Raw genomic sequence first — 22,830 nt, forward strand, 5'->3', positions numbered from 1 at the left:
ATTTCCTTTCTTGCATGGCTAATAAAACAGGGTTCTTTAAGCATTGTACTTACATTGAACAGTGGGGGTGTGGGCAGGGTTTCTTCTATATCTTTATTACTGCATATCATTGCTAATTTCAGCCGTGTTGCAGTTGCTTATAGGTGATGTGGAAAAAATACAAACTTAGATGAATATGAGTAAAGATGTATTCTGAAAATGTATCTGTATATAGGTGTCCTGTAGTGTGGGAAGAGTAGAGGAAAGAAAATTTAGAACTATTCGGTAATGCCCTATTTATTTCAGAGTGCCTCTGTAGTATAACTTCAGGAAGACAATGTCTGTGGAATTTATTTATAAATAATATTTATTTAATATGTGATTGAGAGTGCTCAAATACACTGAATGCTTAGTGCCTTAGATTCTGTAATGTATTACTCACTTTCCTGAATATAACTGCTGCGTCTTTGATAAGCTCTAATAAGCATTGTTTTGAAATAGTAAAGGAACTAATCTATTAAAGTTCCACTCACATATGTAGGAACTGTTATTCAAGCACCTCTTTGAAATCTGATGGCAAAATAAAGCCTCTGAGTGATATAATCTAGTAATTTGCTCTTGGCTAGTAGGAAATGTTCCAGGGTATAGGTACATTGTGAGGGAACACTAGGCTAATACTAACCTTGGAAACTGAAGCACTGAAGAGCATATTTTGTATGTACGCTTGGTCAGTCCCTCAATTGTTTCATGTTTTACTGCACCAAGGTAATACACTTACCTGTGGTCTGCTCATAAGTCAGGTTGGGTGGAGTGCTGTGCAGACATGCCTCTACTACTTCTGGATCTCCAGTTGTGTTTTGTACCTGCAGCTGATAGCCTGTGTAAGTTGACAGTGTTTGAGTAACAGTTCCTGGAACTTAAAGTTGTACAAAGCGACTCTGAGTTCTTTCCAGTGTGCTCGTTCTGTAAATTGTGCCACCTGTCCTTGTGTAAAGCAAGAACTCTGCCTTCTCTGCGTCTGTTAATTTCTTTAATGTGGTGATTGCGTTTCCACTCAGGATATACTCAGGATTTAGATGTCTTCCATGTTCTAAGCAATTGCTAACTTTGAATTTAAAAGAATTTCATGTGGCAAACAGCCACAAATTCTGTTAACCAGTAGATGAAATTTTTGAATTACAGCAAGATTGTGTATCTTGATGAAAACTTGAGTCAGCTGCTTTTAGTATGGTTGGTTTGCATCATAGCAGATGTTTAATGTGAAGTGTATCAGGTTGTGTGATTTAGTGTTGAAAACTCTTATTGCTATACAGCCTAATCAAAATGTGCCGTCTTGCATTTAATTACTTTTAGTAAATACAAAGTGGATTGTGCTTGCCTCAAAGAAAATCCTGAATGTCCAGTTCTCAGACGTTCTGAACCTACAGAAAACATCAATACTGGATATGAAACCAGAAGAAAAAAGGGGAAAAAAGAGAAAGATATTTCAAGAGAAAAGGAGACTCAAAATCAGAATATCACATTGGACTGTGAAGGAGCAACCACCAAAATGAAAATCACAGATAATAAACAGAGGAAGCTCTCTCCCCTCAGGCTGTCCATTTCTAATAATCAGGTATTGACACAAAGATTATCAGGAATAAAAGCTTTCAAATACAAATACTCTTCTTTTGTAGTTACTAAAGGAATTTTAACAAGTCAGTGAGAAGGGGTATAGAGATTTTTCACAAATCATAATGATGGATAAGCTGTTTAGGATTTTTTTTTTATACCATTCTCAGTTTTCCTTAATATTTGTTGTATTTAAAGATATATTGGTTCCCATACCAATTCTAACTGTGCCTTTTTCCTCTGAATTTCTTTGAGGATCCCTAATGTGAAAGCCTCATGCCATGCTTTCAGGAGCTCCCAGTCCATCCTGAAGTGTCTTTTGGTTAGTTGCATATGTTACTCAGGAACACAGTATTTTAAACATAGCAATAAGTAGCCCTGCTCCTATAACACGTAAAACTTCAACTCACAATATTCAAACGCTGGCTGCGGCTCTGTGTTTGATAGAGCTCTGCAGCTCTATTAAATAGAGTTTGAGGAGTCAGGAGGAGGAAGGTGTGTTTTGAAGCTAAATACTGGGTAATAGGTGGGTAGTATGGTAAAGCTGCCTGGTAATATACCATGGTAGTCAATTTTAAATTAGTCTTTCTTTTAATATGTCAATTTGAAAGAACTAGTGGGAGACATCCGTGAGATTAATTATTAACTTAATTTTCTAGAGCAACTATTAGAGATAAATATTTAACATGAGCGGATGGTTACCTTAGTAACTATCTTTTTCTTTTTTTTTCTTTTTGAACGTAGTGGTGGTGATTCTTTTTTGTTATGTGATGGTTTTTGACGATGATTTAGAGGCAGAGAAAAAGGGGTTTATTCTGAGAGGGAGCCATTTCCTAGTTCTTTTAACATCACTTAGGAGTAAAGGAAATAAGGTGAAAAAGAGCATATTGACCCCAAGTTTTCATAATATGATCAAATTGTTGTGGGGTTTTAGTAGCTAAGTAGCTTAAAAATGCTTGGAAGTCCAGAAGGCATGGTATGTGACTGTTACAAAGGAAGGTCTTCAGAGAGGCAACACTTAAACTTTCTCATCTTAAGTGATTGTTTTTATGTGTGTGTGTGTTTTGTTTTTAACAAGTGATAACTGGTATTTGGAACCTTCTCCTGAGCTTTGTACAATACACAATGCTTGTATGGAATGGTCACAGGAGAACTCTTAACTGTTTTTCAAAGCTGAACTTAAACCAGTAGGAATGTGAGAAGAGTAAAGGTTTTTAAAAGGGTATCTGAATGTAGAAGCTAATCAATTAATAGCTTTTTATCCTGGGATGAGATATATAATGCTAAGGTAAAGAAAGCATATGGGAAAATGTAAATGTACTTTTAAGACAAATGTTAAAAAACTTTGTCCTTTATGTGAAAGTAAAATTGTATTTAGAACTGATGGACACTGAACTTTTTTCAAGTCACTGTTTCATAGTTTGTGGTTTTTTGCTTTCTGGGTTTGGTGGGGTTTTTTTGTTTGTTTTGGGGGGTTTTTGGGGTGGTTTTTTTTACCCCTCAAAACAGAAAACCATTATTAGTTAGCTAACTCTTTGTGTTTCCTTACAGTAATGGCACTGTCATTAGATTCTATAGTGAGAGTTTAAATGGAAGATGTGACTTTAATATGTTTTGGAGCTGAGAAAAACTTCTTTGTAAATTTTTGTTAACTTCTCCTTTGACATTCATTGTATTTCACTAAAACATTTTTTTTTTTTTTTAATGGCTGTGTAATGTAAAGCTCCTGATTCTTTAACCGATCATAAAGTGGCTAGATCAGTGGCCACTGTTAGTGTCCAAAAGTTTCTATTGGTTTGGAGGTTTAATCCTGAATTTTTTTTTTTTTTTAAATTTTTTTTTTTTTTTTGTGGTGGGGTAGTGGGGATGGAACCCCAAAGTTTCAGTAAGATCAGTATGCTAAAGAAAAAAGATACAGATGTGTTTAAGCTCCAGACAGAAAAGATCTACTCACATGATTATATTTGCAGGTTTATACAAAAGTACAAGTGCATGTTAAGGTTTTTTTTACATTTCTATCTTGATTGGCTTGGTTACTTTTGACGTAGTGATCTGAGGATTCTAAGTTCTGTGTGGCTTTCAGTTTTTCCTAGTTTGCAAGAGTAGTAGAGCTTCTGTAAAGCAGTCATTTCCATCTTTCAGGAGCCAGATTTTATTGATGATATAGAAGAAAAAACTCCCATTAGCAATGAAGTAGAAATGGAATCAGAGGAGCAGATTGCGGAAAGGAAAAGGAAGATGGTAAGTTGAGAAGCAAGTAGCTGCCTAAAGTTGTCGCAGAGGCTTAGTGACACCTGCTTTTCCCGTGTGATTTGCTGCGTTTTGGTAGGCTTGTAGAATCTTAAGAATACTTGAAGTCAGATCCTTATGTGAACTTGAGCTTAAAATGCAAGGCTTGCTATTTGAGAGCATTTCGTCTGGTTTGATCATTGCTTTTTGACAAAAACCTGCTTTTATATTCAAATGTATATTAGTTTTTTATTGCCTTTAAAAAAGACATTGTAAAAATCATCTAGATTTTTTCTTCGCTCTTTATTACTGCATGTTATTTGTAATGGCCATTTTTATAGATAGTATTGGGAGTCAGGATTTTTACCTGACTAATTTTTTGTTTGTTTTTTTTTTCTCCTGAGTTCCCAACTTATAAAGCCTCAGCAATCCTAATTTTCAGAGCTTAGTAGAACAATCTTACAAAAACTAGCATTTTAAAATGTGTGTTTTTCCTGTAGGCATTCAAAATGTGAGATACTTGAAATCACTAGTTAAATCAAAATCTTGGCCAAGTTGTATAATGAAATATTAGTATTTGGAACTTTCCTTTTATTGTTTGTGCTCACAGAACTTCTGATAAGTGGAGTTCAAGATGGCACCAAAACTATCTACATCTGCCCAGATCTTAAAAAAAAAAAAATAAAAAAATAAAGGGAGATGGGGACATACATTGCTTTTGGTCACTGTTTCCTACAACTCTGTCAGTAGCAAAATTGATGAGACTTGTGTTTTTTAGACATTAGAAAGCAAAGTCTGCTCAAGTAAAATATGTATTTTAATACAAAATCTGAAGAATGAGAGCATGAGCTACAGGTACCAGAGTGTCTTGTCATGCTTTTGAGGAATGAGTCTCATCGAACACTGTTGGATGTATTGGTTTAGCTCCAGAGGGTGTGCTGTCTTTTTTTTTTTTTTTTTTTCCTTTTTTTTTTTTTTGCGTTTTACTGAAGCAAAACTCTGTGTGAAACTTTGTTCAAGCAGAGTTGCTGTAGTAGTTAAAGATGTAATTATTTCTCTAGCTCCATTATGAGGATTGCAAATAACTGCAAGTTTGCTTGTATTTTACCAAGCAAACAGGCAGATTCAGTGGCAAAACAAAATTGGGTTCCTCATTCACTCATATGAGCAATATATTGGCAGGTATTTCCTTGGTGTAAACACATTGTTGCTGTCAATGCGCTGTTGAGCTGCAGGCATTTATTAAAATAAATAAAGTTTGTAATAGAAGCCCCCAATTCTTCCGCCTCTGTATTAAGCAGACTTCTGTGCGGATGAAAGGTTCTGCCTCTGTACAGCACTAGGACCTGAATTACCGATAGACAAAATTTAGCTTCTCTGGGTGAGCTAATGTTACCTTATTTCGAAGGAGTGAGCCTGGGGTGTTGATTGTATGTTTTGATGTACTTTGTGACACTTGCAAAATTGGGTCAGGAGTTAATGGAGCTTTCTGGGTTGTTTCATACATATATTAATATTTCGTATCTTTCTGGTCATTAGTGTTTTTGTATTGTTTTTAAGTACTATACATGCAAATAACTGGCTCAGAGCTATGTGTTCTTTTTATGCTTATAGGCCAGTGATCTACTGGTAAATAACTTTTTTTTTTTAGCAAGTTCTTAAATCCAAAGCAGGACTATCTTGTCAGGTTTGGCATGAATGCAAGCCTTTCAGAAGTCTGTAATAGTTGCAGTCATTGTAACATCTCCCTTTCCTCTGAGCTTCTGCTAAAATTGATCTCCATGTCACCATACACTGAACATGTTCTGAAGTACTTTAAAAATAATAAAAAAAAAAAATTACATATGCAAAAGATTATGACTGAAACTTGATCGTTATTATTATTAAATCCATCAGACAAGAGAAGAACGGAAAATGGAAGCTATCCTGCAAGCTTTTGCCAGACTAGAAAAAAGAGAAAAAAGAAGAGAACAGGCTTTGGAAAGAATCAGCACAGCAAAAACTGAGGTTAAATCAGAATGCAAAGAAGCACAGATTCTCAATGACGCTGAATTTATTCAGGTAGTTATCTGGAACTTTATTTTAAAGCTAGCTTTTAACATGGCATATTGTATCGGTTTGAATGTTGAGCTGCTCTTTAAGATGTATGAATTTTTTTCTTTTTTTTTTTTCTTTCTCTGAACTCAAATATATTAGACCAGAATCTAAATAATTCTTTGACATGTTACTAGGTTAGCTCCTGATTTTTTTTCAAGAAAATATGTATCAAATTTGTTTATGAGGAATTTAAGTTACATTAGTTTATGCAAATGTTCACACACACCACAGCTGTATTATTCAGTCTCTCTTCAAAGGTCAAGATAGATGTTTACCGATGCTGACTTTAGCCACAGGAGGTGGCTTTCTTCAGGCACCCTTTATAACTAGCAGAGAACAACTTGCTTCTTCAGGAAGCAAGTTCTTCTTTAGGAACACATTATAATCCTTTATTTTCTTTTAAAGGAAATAAATTATTAAGGTGTGGTTTGTTCTGAGTTCTTACAGATGATACTTAACGTTTCATGAACAGTTTTTTATTCTGTTTTTGCTGGATACTGAAGCTGGATGGTGCTTGCCTTGCAAATACTCCTACAGATTCTCAGTTCAGGTTGTTTCCCTGGATAATTTCTGTCGGCATGCTGTTAAGTACCTTTTGTGACAATATTAAACACTTAGTAAACTATCAATTACAAAAAAAGATACTGGACTGAAAGACGTCATTATGTGAGCAGCTGCTTTCTAGGTTATGGATGAATTAATGTGGTATGGCAGTTCTTACACGAATCTGTGGTGATCTGACTGGTGTGTGTGAGTACTCTGCCAGTGATATAGCAGGTGCTTGGGAGGAAAATAACAGCAAATCTTGTAGTTTGTGTTGAAGGAGGATACAAATATTATCTCTGAAGTATTTTAGTTCTGACAGCAAAAAAGAGATACGGGGTCTTTGGAGCTGTAACGGAAGGAGGAACTGAGATTTTGATTTAAGAAAGATGCATAGCTTTACATCTGTGTAGGATCTGTTTACTAGACTTTTATTTTGTACCAGGAACCAGCAAAAGAAGAAACTGCCACCAAGCCTACCCCAGCCAAAGTTAATAGAGCTAAACAGAGAAAAAGCTTCTCACGGAGTAGAACTCACATTGGACAGCAACGTAGACGACACAGAACTGTCAGCATGTGTTCAGATATCCAGCCGTCTTCTCCTGACGTGGAAGTAACTTCACAACATAATGAAACTGAGAATGCTGCACTGGTAGCTGAGCCTGAAACAGAAGCTGTTGTTACAGAAATGGTTACTGAAGCAGAAGCTCCAGCACTTAATAAATGCCCTACTAAGTATCCTAAAACAAAGAAGGTATGTCTCTTAAGGGATGACGAGAAGAGGATGGACTTTAACAGAGTTTATAAAACTAGACTACTGCATCAGTATGCAACCATATATAGATTTTTTTTTTAAATTTAAATATTGACTCATTTATTTAAAACTTATCATTACATAGCCACTCACTGATAATAAATTAAGAGATTAAAAAAGGTATGTGTAACATCCATTGGTAGCATTTATTTTGGATTTTAAGAGACTTCCAAAATACATATTTCGGAACAGTTTTGAAACAAATGTTTTCTAAGGGAAATGCTTTCTGAATGAGCTGAAATAATAAACATAAACATAATTAAAGCTCTTAATTTAAAAGGGGAAACAAAAGGAAATAAAAGTTGTCTTTCCTTCCTTTGTTCATCCTGTACTTCAGAAGATATTTTAATGATGGCAAACAGGATATCTCAAAGGAAATCATTAACTTCTAGTACGTCTGTTCTGAAGTGAATGGATTCAAACACTCGAAATTTATGTGCATATTTGGAGGGAAGATTCTTTATTCTTTAGTGCTTTAAAATATTGTATTGGACTGCGTTGCAAAAAGCTTGAAGAAATGCCACAATATTTAAAGAGACTTGAAATAAGCTTAAATCTGCGAGTGAGAATAGAGCAGTAAAACTTTCAACTTTAAAATTCTACAGATTGCATTAAGAAATTACTCTTTTTTCAGCATGTTTTACAAGTTCTTCTGAAAACTTTATTCAATGAAGGGGGAAGGGAGAGTAAGTCATAGGTTCAAACTTCTTGTCAAATGAACAGTAACAATTTAAAGATGGTTTTATCTTAAACCCCCAAGCATCCTTTTTTTCCAAAAGGCATCTGAGTCATCCTGTAACACTGCTTATTGCATTGCTATTAAATTCTTGTCACAGAAAAGACTAGAATATGTCTTCGTTTTTTGCGTGCTGCATAGCAAAAAAAGGAGATGGATATCTGAGAAGTCTGAATTTTACTGTGCTTTTTTGCTATTTCATAGTATTAAGGATAAATGTCTGTGAAATGTCTCATTGTGTACCCTAAGTGAAGAGAGAGTCTTGCTTTAACAATGAATTAATTAATACAAATAGGTTTGTAAAAGACAAGCAACTTAAATATAATAATGACATTAAGGCTTTAACACAGATTATTAATAATACTTAATGTGCTATTTTTGCGTGTCCTTAACGTTGTTGAACCATTGTCAAATCTAGGAGGTTAGTTTATCTGTTAATAGGAACTAAAACCCACTGGCCCATCTTTCAAAAACAGTGAACTGCCGAGGAAAGAATGCCCTTTTTTGACAAGTGTGCCTTAGTAAATGAGTTATAATTTAATACAACTACAGTAGTGAAGAGTGTTCAGGCATCTGCCTGACACGTTGAGTACAGCTTAGTCCTGACAGTATGGAAGTCTGATTAAGAGTTTACTTAACTTCGTTCTGTTAGTGTTACGCTATTTCCCCTCAGTTTAGGCGCAAGTTTAAAATTCGTCTGAGAATTCTCTTACTAAATTCAGATCATAAGTACAGTTGATCTGGGCACTTGTATAGTACATTCAGTGAGATTTAAATACAAAAACCCTGAATGTTAGTTTGGGGGGGGGGGGGGGGGAAGCAACAAAACAAAACCCCAGAAGTAAAAACCACAAAACTTCGGTATGTGAAGCATATCTGTATTGAATCTATATTTCTGCTGTCCCCATTATTTCACTAAAACTGTCTTCATTCTCACCCTGTGTATTTTTAAACTTGCAGCCTCAAAACCAGCTGTTTTCTGGTTTGTGTAGCAGTTGACTAGGTGAATAATTAGAATAAAAACTTTCTAAAGTTACTGATAAAAGCACTAATAAAACACTAATGTTTTTCCTCTCTCTCTGTCTAGCACTTGGTCAGTGAATGGTTAAGCGAAAAGAGTGATAAAACAGGCAAGCCTACAGACAGTCTATCAGAAAGGCCTCTGCGTATAACTACTGACCCTGAAGTTCTGGCTACTCAACTGAATTCTTTACCAGGTCTCACTTACAGTCCACATGTATATTCAACTCCAAAGCACTATATTCGTTTTACTTCACCATTCCTTTCAGAAAAGAGGAGGAAAAAAGAACCTGTGGAAAACATTACTGGCTCTTGTAAGAAGGTAATGCTTCCCTTCATTGTGGTTCCCTATCCCATATTAATTAAAAATAAGTCTTTATTTGCTACACAAATTCAGGCAGAAAAAGCTGATTGGTAAACCAATTCTGTCATCTGTAACGTATCTTGAAATGTTTATCCTTAAACTGTTAAGTCACTAATTTGAACTTGTTTTATTCCAGCGTTGGTTGAAGCAGGCTTTGGAAGAAGAAAATTCAACAGTGATTGATAGATTTAATTCACCATCACTAGAGAGATGTAGAAGTCCAGCCGTCAATGGTGAAAATAAAAGTCCTTTATTACTGAATGATGGCTGTTCCTTAACAGGTGAAGCTTTTACTAATGCAGTACATAAGAGCTATGTCAAAGTAGTGAAATGTGGAGGACCATGTGTTTTGGAGTGATGAGTTAACGAAGATTCCAGGGGTATTTGCACTGTTCCCTGATAACTTTCTTTGAAATAAATGCTTAGTTACATAGTGTTTTGGATTTTTTCCCCCCCTTTAATGTATCTCATAGTGTTTACAGTCAACAAAAGACTCATGTTTTTCACTATGAGTATTAAGAGGTTAGATTACAAATGCATTTTCCATGCTTTTGTGTCTATTCAGAATTTCATTTAAATTCAGTGGGCCTATGTTGCACGCAGGGGAAAGGCTGTGTAATCCTGTATGCATAATACAAAATGGGAACATGCTAAAATTAAATACTTCTGTAAGGATTTGCAGTGTATCAGATGATTCCTGCGTACAGTCCTGAACTTGGATTTTTCCACTTTTTAGCAGAACAGTCTTAAAAATGCATAGAAGTTGACTTTCCCTTCTCTGGAAACATAGACAGTTCTTTCCATCATTCTAGCACACGACTTTAAATTACTGATACATCTGTGGGCTGTTAAGAGTTTATTTTTCGAGAAGTCTGTAGGCAGTTAAGAGTTCGTCTTTGGGGAAGTCTGCCCTGAGGAGATTTTTGTAATCTTATTTTGTAATCTAATTTTTTAGTGTGGAGTTCATAATTTCATTACATCAAATACTTAAACTGTAAGTGATTGCTATATCTAGATCTCTTCTAGCTTTTTTCTATTTTCAACACACAGATCTAACCACACCACTAAAAAAACGAAGACAGTATCAGCTATTGGAGTCTGCATTCTCAGAAACCTCCACGCCTACTCCTTCTCCATATGCCACACCAACTCATGCTGACATCACTGCCTCCGAGCCATCATTGTTTGCTACTCCTCCTAGGGTAAAAACAGAAGATGAAGTGTGTAGAAATGGTTATAAACCCATATATTCACCAGTTACTCCTGTAACTCCCTGTATACATGGAAATACCATGCACTTTGAGGTGAGATTTACAATGCATTTCATTGTGTTTAGATGTTCTAGTGTAAATCGTACTTGTGCTCCTGCTACAAGGGGTTTTTTTTTTGCATTTCTCCAGGTTAAAAAAGGAACTGACTTGCAATTTCTTCTTATTCTTTAGAATATTTCCTCACCTGACAGTTCCCCAGAAATAAAAAGGCGAGCTTACAGTCAAGAGGTAAGGATCTTTGCCAAAAACTGCAAATGATATCTTGATTTCACCTGTATGGCTGTACTTTTCTTAGTAAATGCTTTTCACCAGCCATTGCAAGTTTCCTGGAATGTAAAGGGTGACTTCCCTGCAGGTATTGTGTATTTCCACTTTGCCTGTTTCATTCTCTTACTTTAAACTGATTTCTCTTTCTTTTTCTGTATTGCTGAAAAATCCTGATGGCTGTTACGGAAAGGAGTAACTACTGCAATTGATAGATGAGAACAGAAAAACACCACTTGTGCTTTTCAGGCTGTAGTTAGATTTACATTAACATTTCTCATTGTTACCAGCAGCTCTTAATTGTTTTTTTTGAGCCTAATTACACTTAGAGTGGGAGAGCAGAGCAGAAAGTGGATTAGTTCAGGTGCTGTTGGAAGGTGCTGGGGTACCCCCAGCCTGGTGGCTTGCTGTGTCCTGCTGTGGGGCTGAGGCCAGCGACCGGCCCACTGGAGGAAGTGTGACAGTGGAACACAAGAACTCCCACGGGACAATTCTGCCCCACACAGGGAGTGAGGAGACCTTTCACAGCAAGGGCAAGCTTGAACTCAGTGTGATGACTACACAACTTGCATAAAGGTGTTGGAACTATAAAATTAATAGCACCTAAAAGGAGTAGGTAAAAATAAGTAACAATAAAAAGATTTAGCAAGTTATATGAATGGAGAATTTAACTTTTGGTGAGTAATGTAAATGAATAATCCAAGTACTGTCCGTAGGAGATGTGCACATACATGGGGTTTTTGTTTTGTTTTGTTATTTTTTAGGGCAAAATCTTAGCAAATGATGAAATACACAAAATTTTTCATACAATGATAGCTGTTGACTGAATTTAACAATTAGTTCTAAACTACTGTAACAGAATATTTTAATGTTTATCTGACTCAAAAAGGGGGGTTTTACTTAAGAACTTTTTCTTTATATGACAAATAATTTTTAAAAGATTCATGAAAACCTTAAAACGTGTTGGTTTTCATGGATATGTACTGGGATGTTCATGTTTAATGCAGTTTTAAGAAGTACAATCATCAGTTTCTGTAACTTAAGAATTTTTTTTTTCCCCTCTACAGAATACCAGTTTTAATGTTGTCTTAAAATTCTAAAGTGTCTCAGGAAAGCTTTTTCTCTTTTTTTCTTCCCCCCTCCCCCCCCCCCCCCCCCCTTTTCTTTTTTTCCTGAAATAACTGCTTTGATACTGAAGATTCCTTTTGTGTTGAATTGAGGCAGGTGCTTTGTAACTTCCAGGCTAGAGACTTGCTCCTGTTGAATCACAGAATAGTTTGGGTTGGAAGGGACCTTACAGATCATCTAGTTCAAGGCCCCCTGCCCTGGGCAGGGTTACCTCCCACTAGAACAGGTTGCTCAGAGCCTGGTCCAACCTGGCCTTGAAGACTTCCAGGGATGGGGCATCCACAGCTTCTCTGGGCAACCTGTTCCAGTGCCTCACACCCTCACAGTAAAGAATTTCTCCCTTCTGTCCAATCTAAATAAGCCCTCTTTCAGTTTAAAGCCATTAACCCTTGTCCCATCACTACATGCCCTTGTCAAAGGTCCCTCTCCAGCTTTCCTGTAGGCCCCCTTTAGTTACTGGAAGGCTGCTATAAGGTCACCCCAGAGCCGCCTCTTCTCCAGACTGAACAGCCCCAACACTCTCAGCCTTGAAGCTCCTCCCCTTCTTCTGCCAGTCATAAATAAAACCTGTTGTTTAAAGTTTATTTTTACTTTGATTAATGTGCATTTTATTAAAATACTTTTACCTGATACATGGCAATAGTAGAACTTAGTGTCTGGCTGTAGAGCTGTTTCTTAAAAATAGATAAATTCATGGTACTGGAAGGCCTTTAGTCCCATTTAAAGGCACAAGTGAATGTCAGAATAGTTGCAGTTTTGTTGCAGTATGGAAAAGTAGTTGACATGCTTTTTGTTCACGCAGGGATATGACGGAGCATCGATTCTAGCACTGAATTCTTTCAGAAATTCCAACCTGACAGAAATGGGCCTGCAAGAAATAAAGACTATTGGATATTCCAGTCCAAGGAACAGGACTGATGTCACACGGCAGTGCACTGGAGAAATGGAATCTGTGTCAGACCTCCAGCTGGGACTCGAAGTAATTGAGCAAAGTGCACCGCATAAAAACCTGGAGGCCCCCACACATGATAGGACTGATTCAAACAGCCAATTAGAAACTGCTCATTGTGGACGGGGCACAATTTATTCTTCCTGGGTAAAAAGTCCCGACAGGACAGGTGTAAATTTCTCAATGAATTCTAATTTGAGGGACTTGACTCCTTCACATCAGTTGGAGGTAGGAGGTGGATTCAGAATAAGTGAGTCAAAGTGCCTGATTCAAGACGATGCTAGAGGCATGTTCATGGAAGCATCTGTTTTTTGTACTTCAGAAGATGGAATTGCATCTGGCTTTGGAAGGACTGTCAATAACGACAACTTGATGGATGGAAATTGCACGCCTCAGAATCCTCCACAAAAGAAAAAGGTTATAATTTTAAGAATCATTTGGTCTGTCTTACGTAGTCTGTTAATGCTATTTCTATAACAGAAACAACCATAATATAATAAAAAATGGCTCATCTTCAGATACTACCATGTAGTAGACATTATTCAGGGAAAATAATGAAGAGCAAAGAGTAAAGTTGTGTACACCCATTAGTAAATTTATTTTTTCCAAGTAATAGATACAAATTCCCTTTTATTTCAGACAAGTCTTAAATGAATTGCTCAATAAATAATTGCTTTTCAAGTTTGAAAATGGTTGCTTATGCCACCAAGTATTACAGTATTCTGTTATACAGAACATACATTAGGATCATAGAGGTCATATACTGTGAACACTTGTTATGAATTACTGCAAGAAATTGCACTAACAGATTGAGACTTTTTAAAATTCCATATTTTATATACTTAAGGTATCTTGGTTTCACTGTTAGAACTGCACAGAAATCCTTAGTTCCAATAAATCTTTTTCTTGGCTTTATTTATTTTTTTTATAAGATACTGTGTTTGAAAAATAAGCGCAATCTAAATTTGCTACTCTCATGAAACAATTCTTGTAGGTAAGTTGTGTAGTCATGGGCAACTCTGACCAGAACTGGAAGTTACCCTGCACAACTGCCTGCACTTTGCTGCCAGGTTAGACTCCTTTTGCTTGTTGCAGAAAGGATGACAGATATGAAAGGCAGTAGTTTCCAGTGCAAGAGTTTGCGAGTTCTGTCTGATAACAGACAATAGTAATCATTCTTCTTTGAAAGATAAGAATTTTCTTTATGGAAGTAATGATCAGGAGGTGGAGGCATATTCTGCCTGTGTACCTGCATGCGCAATGGAGTGTTGTGTTTTTTGGTCTCATCGCACCCCCCTGTACACACTGCCTCCTCTGCTCTGGGGGGGTATCCTGCTAGGGAGCACTCATGATTCTTCTTTCAGAAGTTATCTGTCAGAACTGGCTTTTTGTTAGTTTGCTTCAAATTAAGGCACAACTGAAGGAAGATAGTAGGAGCTCTGTTCTTAGCTGGTCTTGACCCTGGAAATTTTACAGACCCTACGCATGTTACCGTAGCCCTGCTGCTTTGGCAAAGCCGAAAAAACATAAGCCAAAACTTGTGTAGCTTCACAGTCGTCTTTGTCTGAAGGTTAAGTTAACTTCTGTTTATATCCCAGCCACACTTAGTGCTTCAGTAACACTCCGCCTTTTCTCATACTGACAAGGATTCTTCCAGGTTGTTACTGCTGAGAGTTTATGCTCACTAATCCCCACATGAAAAAAAGTGTGGTTTCCCCCTGGCACTGCCCCCAGGATTGCTCTCTAAAGGTCTCAGTTTGAGGAAAAAAACAGAAAATTCGGTTTGTACCCCTGAAAGAATGGATTTTAGGCTTTCCAAGGACACACACACACACACACACACAAAAAAAAAAAAGCAACTTTTTACAATGTAGAAGGCAGAGGGGGGAATCTCACCAAAGGAGAAGGTGAAAAATTCAGAAATTTTGTAGGAGAATAATAGAAGCCTTTCCCTAGGATCACATAAAACATGAATGCCCTTAAGCAGTTGTTAAATGAGGTTTTTTCATATTGCAGCATTTCTGTGGGCACTTGCTCCTCTGTTTGCTCTTACCATTTGTATATACATTCATCCTATTTCAATGCAGTCCTGTACATCGTGGCCACACTGCGTAACTTCATCCATCCTTAACGCCTAAGCTTTTTTTAAAGCGGTATTCTTCAAGGGATCCTAATCATGTGATGTAGAAAGAATACAAATTGTTTGAAAGCAAGATCAGTTCTTAACCTAAACTTTCTTTGGTGAAAAATCGAATATTTTTAACTGTTTTTACTGTGATGTACAGATGCGTCTTTAATGGATGGATCTGTTTAAAAGCAAACAAACAAAAAACCTAGGCCTGCAAGCAGAGCAGGCTACCTTGGTTTCTCTTTCTGTGGAGAAATGGATGTCCACTTTTGTTGAAGACTAAGCCAGTTAAATGTAAATTTTTTTCATTACTGCACTTTAGTTTCTTGGTTTGCATGGTATATCATTCAGAGTAGGTTGTTGATAACTAGAAGAAAAAGATTTAAAGACATTAAATGTCATTTCCACCAAACTAGTGTCACTACTAAATAAAGCAGGTCTGAAGGCCAGTATTTCAGCCTTCTGCTTCAAACCTGAAGATACATAGTGAGAACACTTTTAAATTTATTTTTCTCACTGAAGTAAATTTATGAGCATTTAAACTGTTTTCTATTTTATGGAAGCTTCTGTGTAGTGATTTTTATATATATAAAGTAGAAATTACTTTTCCCTTCCTGTGCAATCGTTTTTGGTAATAAAACTTACTTGGAATTTAGCTTTAAAATATGTTCTTCATCAGTCTCTTTTTAGAGTGCAGTAAAGACAAATTCAAAATAAACTGGGAAAAGAATGAAAGTTTAAGTTGTGAATTCTCTACATTAAGAAAAAACGTATGAAGAGCTTAGAGAATCCTTTGATTTATGCAGTAGAGTGAAGCAGAAGCGTGGTGGGTTTTTCATATGAGGGAGTCAGACTGAGAGCAGGATGTGACATCTCTTAAAATCAGCTGTACTGTATCAGTGTACTCTTACTAGTGCTGCAGTTCAGGAAAAACTGAAGTCCCTTGTAGCTTCAGTCAACAGTGTGACTTCAGCAGTGAACCTTTTGTTGACCTGCATCATCTTCTGCTTCTTCCTTGAGGCAAAATGCATAACTTCTTTCTCTTGGCAGAAGCTCTTCTTTATATCATCCTTATAGTCATTAGTACCTCAGTACTCTATAAATTCACTGCACATGTGGTGAAATATCTTCAATAAATCTAGCCCTGTTTTCTTTTAGAACCAAGTAAATTGTATGTCTTACTAAAAGATACATGTAATTGAAAGTGTCAGAAAGGAAACAAGTAAACTTCCCTTCTAATGTTTGGTGTTTTGTTCTTTTTTTCTTTCTTCTTCCATAGGTATCCTTATTAGAATACCGTAAGAGACAACGAGAAGCTAGAAAAAGTGGCTCAAAGACAGAAAACTTCCCCCTGGTTACTGTATCTCCTCATGCTGCTGCTGGAGGAAATACAAGTAGTAACAATGGTGCTAATGATGGGTATAACAACAGTGGTGAAAATGGGGAGCAAACGGATAACACTGCAAGCCTACCTTTACCACTGCCAGCTACTGTTTATAATGCAGCTCCAGAAGATGTTGGCAACAACTGTGCAATTAAGGAGTCTTCTTCCAGTGAGAAGAATGAACCAGAAGTTCAATGGTAAGCCATAAAACTACAGGAATAAAGTGCTGAAGAATTATTTAATTAATTCTAAGCCTTTTCTATTTAAAATCTGGTTTTTGTTGGTAAGGGTGCAGTTGTAGATTACTGATAGGAAGCCCTTCTTTCAGATTTGTAGAGTTGTCTTACCTCTTCACTCAGAAATGTAGCAGATACCTCATAAAGATTAGAATGTATGAAAAATCACCCATAAGATACTGGTTAACTATTTTCATTCTGCTTTGCTTTTTTATTTTCTAAGACCAAAATATGTACTGGTTTGAGCAAGACAAGTTGCCTAGTTCTGTAGATTATAAAATTGCGTAGGTAAAATACATTTATAAATCCATAGAAAATGGCATCAATGAGTAGGCGTGCTCCTTTCACCATTGCCCAAGTCGGGCTGTGTGTACTTGCTAAGGTGTGTGGAGGAGGGAGCAACAGTAGGATGGAGAGGACGCTGTAATGGCTGAGAGAGATCAGTGTCTGATTCTCAGCATAGCCTTGGCTGTGCACGCATGTCCTTGTATCTCCACTGCTTCGTCTGTGGGCTGAGGAGAGTATTTTTCATCGTAAAACCTTTCCAAAAGTACTGTAGGGAGGAAAGGAGGAACAGGAGAATAACCTGTATTGATTAGCAGAAGGCTCTGGAAGACTTCAGAAAGTCTGTTTTTTCGGTGATCTGTCTGGCATGTGTGGTGTTTGCTGTTGCTGAAGTGCAGTCTGCAAGGCTATATAGCATTTGCCTAACGGTCCCTCCTGGGATCCCTTCAGGTAAAGAGCATGTGGGGATACTTGCATCATTGTTTCTCATCACTAAATGGTTCCCCTGTGTGCAAACTGTGTGCTCTGTTGGATGCCACGCCAGATACTCCAACAACCAGAAATCCTGGGGAGGCGATACAGTGTGAAGGGGGATGAGATAGAATGACTTCAGTCTGGATAAAGGTTGCACGTTTTTCCACTCTGGTTTTGGTAGCCTTAAGGTAGATGGTCAGCCCTGGTGACACTATCTCCACAATGTTACTAGCATAAAATAAACCCTGCCGATGTTCTTTATGCTGTAGTGAAGGTCTAGCAGTGTTGGGGATGAACATGGGCTGAGGAGCTGAATTGCTCAGATGCTTCAGCTATTCCAGAATAGAAGGATTTTGTAGAGCCAGTTGAAGGGAGAATGTAAGTGCAGTCTTCAAAATTTCACTGCAAAGGGGCTGTAAGTTCACTGTGCAGAAACTAATATACTGTATTGTAAGCAAAGAATGTGGAAAACAGGCTAGACAGGGAAAAAATTATTAGTAAGTTTTTGCAGTAATCCTGCAGAAAGCACCAAAATTTGGCTTACTACAACAGTATTGCAGAGTAATTTTGTAGAGTGCTGTCATTACTGTTCTTCTTTGATCAGATTGTGATTGTCAGATGTAATTGATTATAAGAGAAAAGATATGACTTTCACTTCGTACCCAGTATCTTGGCAAGTTAAATGTAGAAGCTTAGAGATATATTTGTAGTTGTGCAGTATGGATAACTATGGATCCATTATTAAAGAGCAAATTTTTTAAAAAATAAGAAAAAGATTGTTTCCAGCTTTGAAAGAAGACAGTTTTTTACAAATGCAGAATATGAAGCAGTACCTGCAACGTTTATTTTTTGAAATGTAGTTCTTGACTTGTCAGCTGTTTAGAAAAAGAAAAAAAACAACCTATGCATCTACACATGTTCTTTCCATATTAAGAGGACTTGACAGTTCTTATAATGTAACAAGGCTGCAGGAAATAAGTGTATTTAAAGTGGGAGAAAATAGACACAAAATACTTAACAAATGGCATTCCTTGTACAACCAGTTATTGGGCTCTTACATGCAGTCAACACTGTAAACTTTCTCTGACCCAGTACTTGCATGTACATTGTCCTAAATTTGGTCCCTGGGAGTACATCCTTGTAAATGTAAAATGTGCTTCTCTCTTCCAGGACTGCATCAACCTCTGTGGAACAAGTGAGAGAACGAAGTTATCAGCGAGCTTTACTTCTCAGTGATCATAGGAAAGACAAGGACAGCGGTGAGTTGATTTATCATGTCGAAGGTAGATAAATCTAACCAGTTCCCCCATGGTAGTCCATAATCATTCTAATATTATGTTTGGGTCTGCTTCATCTGTAGGGGGAGAATCACCCTGTAGCCCATGCTCACCGTCTCATGTTCAGTCTCCACCTTCATCTCATTCAAATCTCATTTCCCAGTTGCAGCTTAAGGTCCCTTTCACTGAATTTATGGAAGGTCAGTAAGCAGATGACCTTGTATGACGGTTGACATATTGAATAGTCTCTTACAACAACTTTATATTTTACTTTAAAAGAGCTATTAAAGTGCTTCGTGATCTTTGCAAAAGACTTGGTATTTCCCACTTTTTTATATTTATCTCTGCTTTCTGTCTGTAGAACCTGATCCTGAAAATCCAGAACCTACTTCTGAATGTCCGTCCCCAGATACTTCACAAAAGACTTGCAAGAGTCCATCAAAAGCAAGCAAGGTAACGCACGGTGTATAGGAGGTGCATATGGGTTTTCATGTGTGTTTGTGTTTTATGATACGCATCTGAAGACGTACGTACATCTGATTTATCTTTAAAAAAGTTAATTTCATGATTTACTACGTAGATGAACACTTATGTATGTAACCTAGCTGTGCAATAATTTAACATAAACAAACATCCAAAATATCTGTGGTAGTCCATACATGCTAAAAAATTGGTTTACGTTCTATTCTTTCAGTAGCTTTACCTATTTATATATGATCTTGCTTCTGTAGAGACAGAAAAGATTGTATGAGTGGAGTCAGTATCACCGCAGTTCTGCAGGTTGAATGCTGAAGAACTGCCAGTCAGGACTGACAGCAGTAACGTGATTCATGTCCTTCTCACCTTAACAGGAGTTTGCTCTTGCCATGCCAGGGTTTGCCACTGTGTCAGTAGAGGCACTGATACCAAGAAAGATGTTGAGTAGCTGCCTGCACAGTAATAAATGAAATAATTTCGTTTGTAATGTTTAGTCTGTTTTCTTGCGCTATGCCAGTTTTAAAATCTTGAATCACTATAAAAATTACTTTATTTTTGTAAATGGTCTGGAATTCTTTCTTTCAGACTCAGGAATGTAAAGCCTTAACAAATAACAGATTCTGACTTAGACCTGCTGGGTCATATTTCTGTTACTACTTTAAAATACACCTGCTAGTCTTTGATTTTCAAGAATGATTGATATATACTTGCTGAAAATACTGTCCTGCTAAGTTAAGGCTTTCTACTGTTGCTGTTTTTCTTATACTAAATATATGTCCTGTGCCTCAATGCTTTTTTTTTTTTTTACCATCGGGGAAGAGAACAATATTCTGAGAAGTTCTTTCTGTTTCAGCACATGCGTAGTTGAACATTTTACATATTTTGCACTTACTTAGTTTCTTTTCATTCTAGCCCTCTTCACCGAGTCCTGTAGTTTCAACACAGTCGCTTGGGAAAACATCCACAAAACCAGATTCGCACTGGGAAGCTGCACCTAATGCACCTGAGGCCGAATGCGCGAATCATCCAAAATCTGAGCTGCAACAAAAACAGCTGGCAAACAACGTCCAAGCACTTTCAAAAAATCATCCATCTCAATCACATCTGCGCAGTTCTGCCGAGCAACTTTCACATTCACAGAAGTTGCCTTCTGCACCTTTGAAGCTGCATTGCCCCCCTTCGCCTCACATAGAAAATCCTCCCAAGCCCTCTACCCCTCACGCGCCTGTGCAGCATGGTTATCTTTCACCAAAGCCTCCCTCACAGCAGCTGGGATCTCCATACAGACCTCATCATCCCCAGTCACCTCAAGTCGGAACACCCCAGAGGGAAACACACCGAAACTTCTATCCGGCAGCACCAACCCTTCAGCCTGGTAATCAGCAGCAGGCTAGTGGACCCCTCTTTACTCAGACAACTTCAGGACAATCTTCAGCTTCTTACAGCCAGTTTAACCAACAAAATTTGAACAGCAATGCACCACCTCCCCCACCCCCTCCACCCCCTTCTTCTACTTACTATCAAAACCAGCAGGCCTCTGGAAACTTTCAGAGTTACAGTCAGCTGAAGGGCAGCATACCCCAACAGACTGTGTTTTCATCTGGACCAAATCAAGCACTTCCTGGCACTGCGGGTCAGCAAACAGTGCCAGGACACCATGTAACTGCAGGGCATTTTTTGCCAACTCAGAACCCCAGTATTCATCACCAGGCATCGGCATCTGCTGCTCCACCTCCTCCTCCACCACCACCTGCTCCAGGACCTCACCTTGTACAGCAGCAAAGTACTCATCAGCAGCACTCTGTAGCACACGTCGTCGGTCCAGTCCATGCCGTGGCAGTAGCTCCTGGATCACATATTCATTCTCAAGCTGCTGGTCACCATTTGCCACCGCCACCTCCGCCACCAGGTCCTCTTCCCCACCACCAGCCTCCCCATCCTTCAACTGGACACCAAGGTTTGCAAGCACAACACCAGCATGTTGTAAACTCTGCGCCTCCCCCCCCTCCACCCCCACCCTCCAACGTTCTAGGCTCGGGGCATCACCCAGCATCAGCACAAGGGTTACACCACCCATCTCAAGGACCCTCCCATTTTCCTTCCAGCGCTCACACGAGCATGTCCTCCTATTCCTCACAAGCCCCCCATCACACAACATTAGGACCTGGGCCTCAACATCAGCCTGCTGGAACAGGACCTCATTGCCCGCTCCCTGGTCAGGGTCCTCACATCCAACCTCAAGGACCAAACAGTATTGCAACACCTACTGCTTCGGGGTTCTGCCCTCACCCTGGCTCTGTAACCCTTCCCCACGGCGTGCAGGGGCCGCAGCAGGCATCCCCAGTGCCTGGACAGATCCCCATTCACAGAGCACAGGTGCCGCCCACGTTTCAGAACAATTACCATGGTTCAGGGTGGCATTAAAATGGATCCCTTTACTTCTAAACATTTTTAAAATGTTCTGTAATATAAACTGTGTATATTTCATATGTACCTGTTCAAGGTACTTTTTAAAGCTTGTACATGATACTTTGTATAAAAGCAAACACCAGTGCTCTTTCATTGTATTCTTTCCATTTTTTGCTTTTTAAAATTCCTGAAAATGTGCTGTTAAGCCAGTATTAGGTATTTCTTTTTATTTTGTAAGTGAACATTCCAGCTGTTTTTTCTGGCAGTAGGTTTGATGCTGCATAATCTTTAAAATTTTATTGTTGCAGTTAAATTCATTTAGTGAATGTTTTCTATATTACTTTTATACATATGTAATTAAATAAGTACACAGGCTAAGTGATGGCACTAACAATTTTTTTTCTTTCATTTTCTTCTGTCAACAGTTCTTTGTGTGCATAGAGATAGAAAACAAAATGCAATACAAATTTTTATAGTTTTGGTGTGGACATGGCTTTTTGTTTCATCAGTTATTTGCAGAAAATGTAATTTAATGTATAGACTGTTTCTAATGTCTCTGACGAGTGCTGTAAATACTGTATTTCTTTTGCTTGTAAAATTGCGTAAAGCTTCTTTCATTTGATATAGTATTGTATATAATAAGTCTCTTTTGCAAAAAAAAGAAGTGTGATCTTTGTGAAAGTAGTACAGTATATGATCTTTAATTTTTTTTTTAATATACTGTCACATTGCAGCACTGGTTGGGCATTTTAATTCATGTTAATAAATCACAATTATGTCGGTTTTAACTGCTTGTCCTGAAAGGGTGGTGCGTCTTCAGGGAACTGGCCTTATGCATGTAAAACAAGCTACGCCCCTGTGGTCACTGGGAAGCCATTTACTGCCTCGCAGTTTCCATGTGTGGCCTTCCTTCTTTAGTACAGGTGGATGTGGAATGGGCTGGAGGAGAGGGGGGTTATTTATTTCCCCTGCTGAGTCCAGAGGGGAGGAAAAATCACTCCAAGCACAGCAGGGCTTTGTGTCAGTTTACTGGTAGATTAATCTGCATGTAGCGGTGTGTTAGAGAGTATTTGTAGTACACCAGTGCCCTTGTGCACTGAAGCTGTTAACAGATGTGTTGTTCTGACCTTGGCTGCAGACTGCAGTACCACCTGC

At 37.9% G+C, this 22,830-nt stretch overlaps 1 protein-coding gene across 7 annotated transcripts in view; it reads left to right on the top strand.

The window, feature by feature from the left end:
- KMT2E (lysine methyltransferase 2E (inactive)) overlaps positions 1-22,463 on the top strand; it is a 60,494-nt gene extending 38,031 nt beyond the window's left edge. For 6 of the 7 annotated variants that reach the window (XM_086746220.1, XM_086746203.1, XM_086746196.1 and 3 more), the window contains 14 exons: positions 1,333-1,594; positions 3,733-3,831; positions 5,716-5,880; positions 6,905-7,213; positions 9,097-9,351; positions 9,530-9,674; positions 10,444-10,697; positions 10,836-10,892; positions 12,859-13,422; positions 16,413-16,714; positions 18,683-18,771; positions 18,873-18,989; positions 19,151-19,242; positions 20,179-22,463. In XM_086746220.1, coding sequence (XP_086602346.1) covers positions 1,333-1,594; positions 3,733-3,831; positions 5,716-5,880; positions 6,905-7,213; positions 9,097-9,351; positions 9,530-9,674; positions 10,444-10,697; positions 10,836-10,892; positions 12,859-13,422; positions 16,413-16,714; positions 18,683-18,771; positions 18,873-18,989; positions 19,151-19,242; positions 20,179-21,690 — 4,222 coding nt within the window. In that variant the 3' untranslated portion in view covers positions 21,691-22,463. The remainder of the gene's footprint in view (positions 1-1,332; positions 1,595-3,732; positions 3,832-5,715; positions 5,881-6,904; positions 7,214-9,096; positions 9,352-9,529; positions 9,675-10,443; positions 10,698-10,835; positions 10,893-12,858; positions 13,423-16,412; positions 16,715-18,682; positions 18,772-18,872; positions 18,990-19,150; positions 19,243-20,178) is intronic. The other variant, XM_086746237.1, reaches the window with a different exon arrangement.
- The last annotated feature ends 367 nt before the right edge of the window (positions 22,464-22,830 follow it).

Source organism: Chlamydotis macqueenii, chromosome 1 (assembly GCF_036417535.1).
Source record: "Chlamydotis macqueenii isolate bChlMac1 chromosome 1, bChlMac1.mat, whole genome shotgun sequence".
Taxonomy (NCBI): Eukaryota; Metazoa; Chordata; class Aves; order Otidiformes; family Otididae; genus Chlamydotis; species Chlamydotis macqueenii.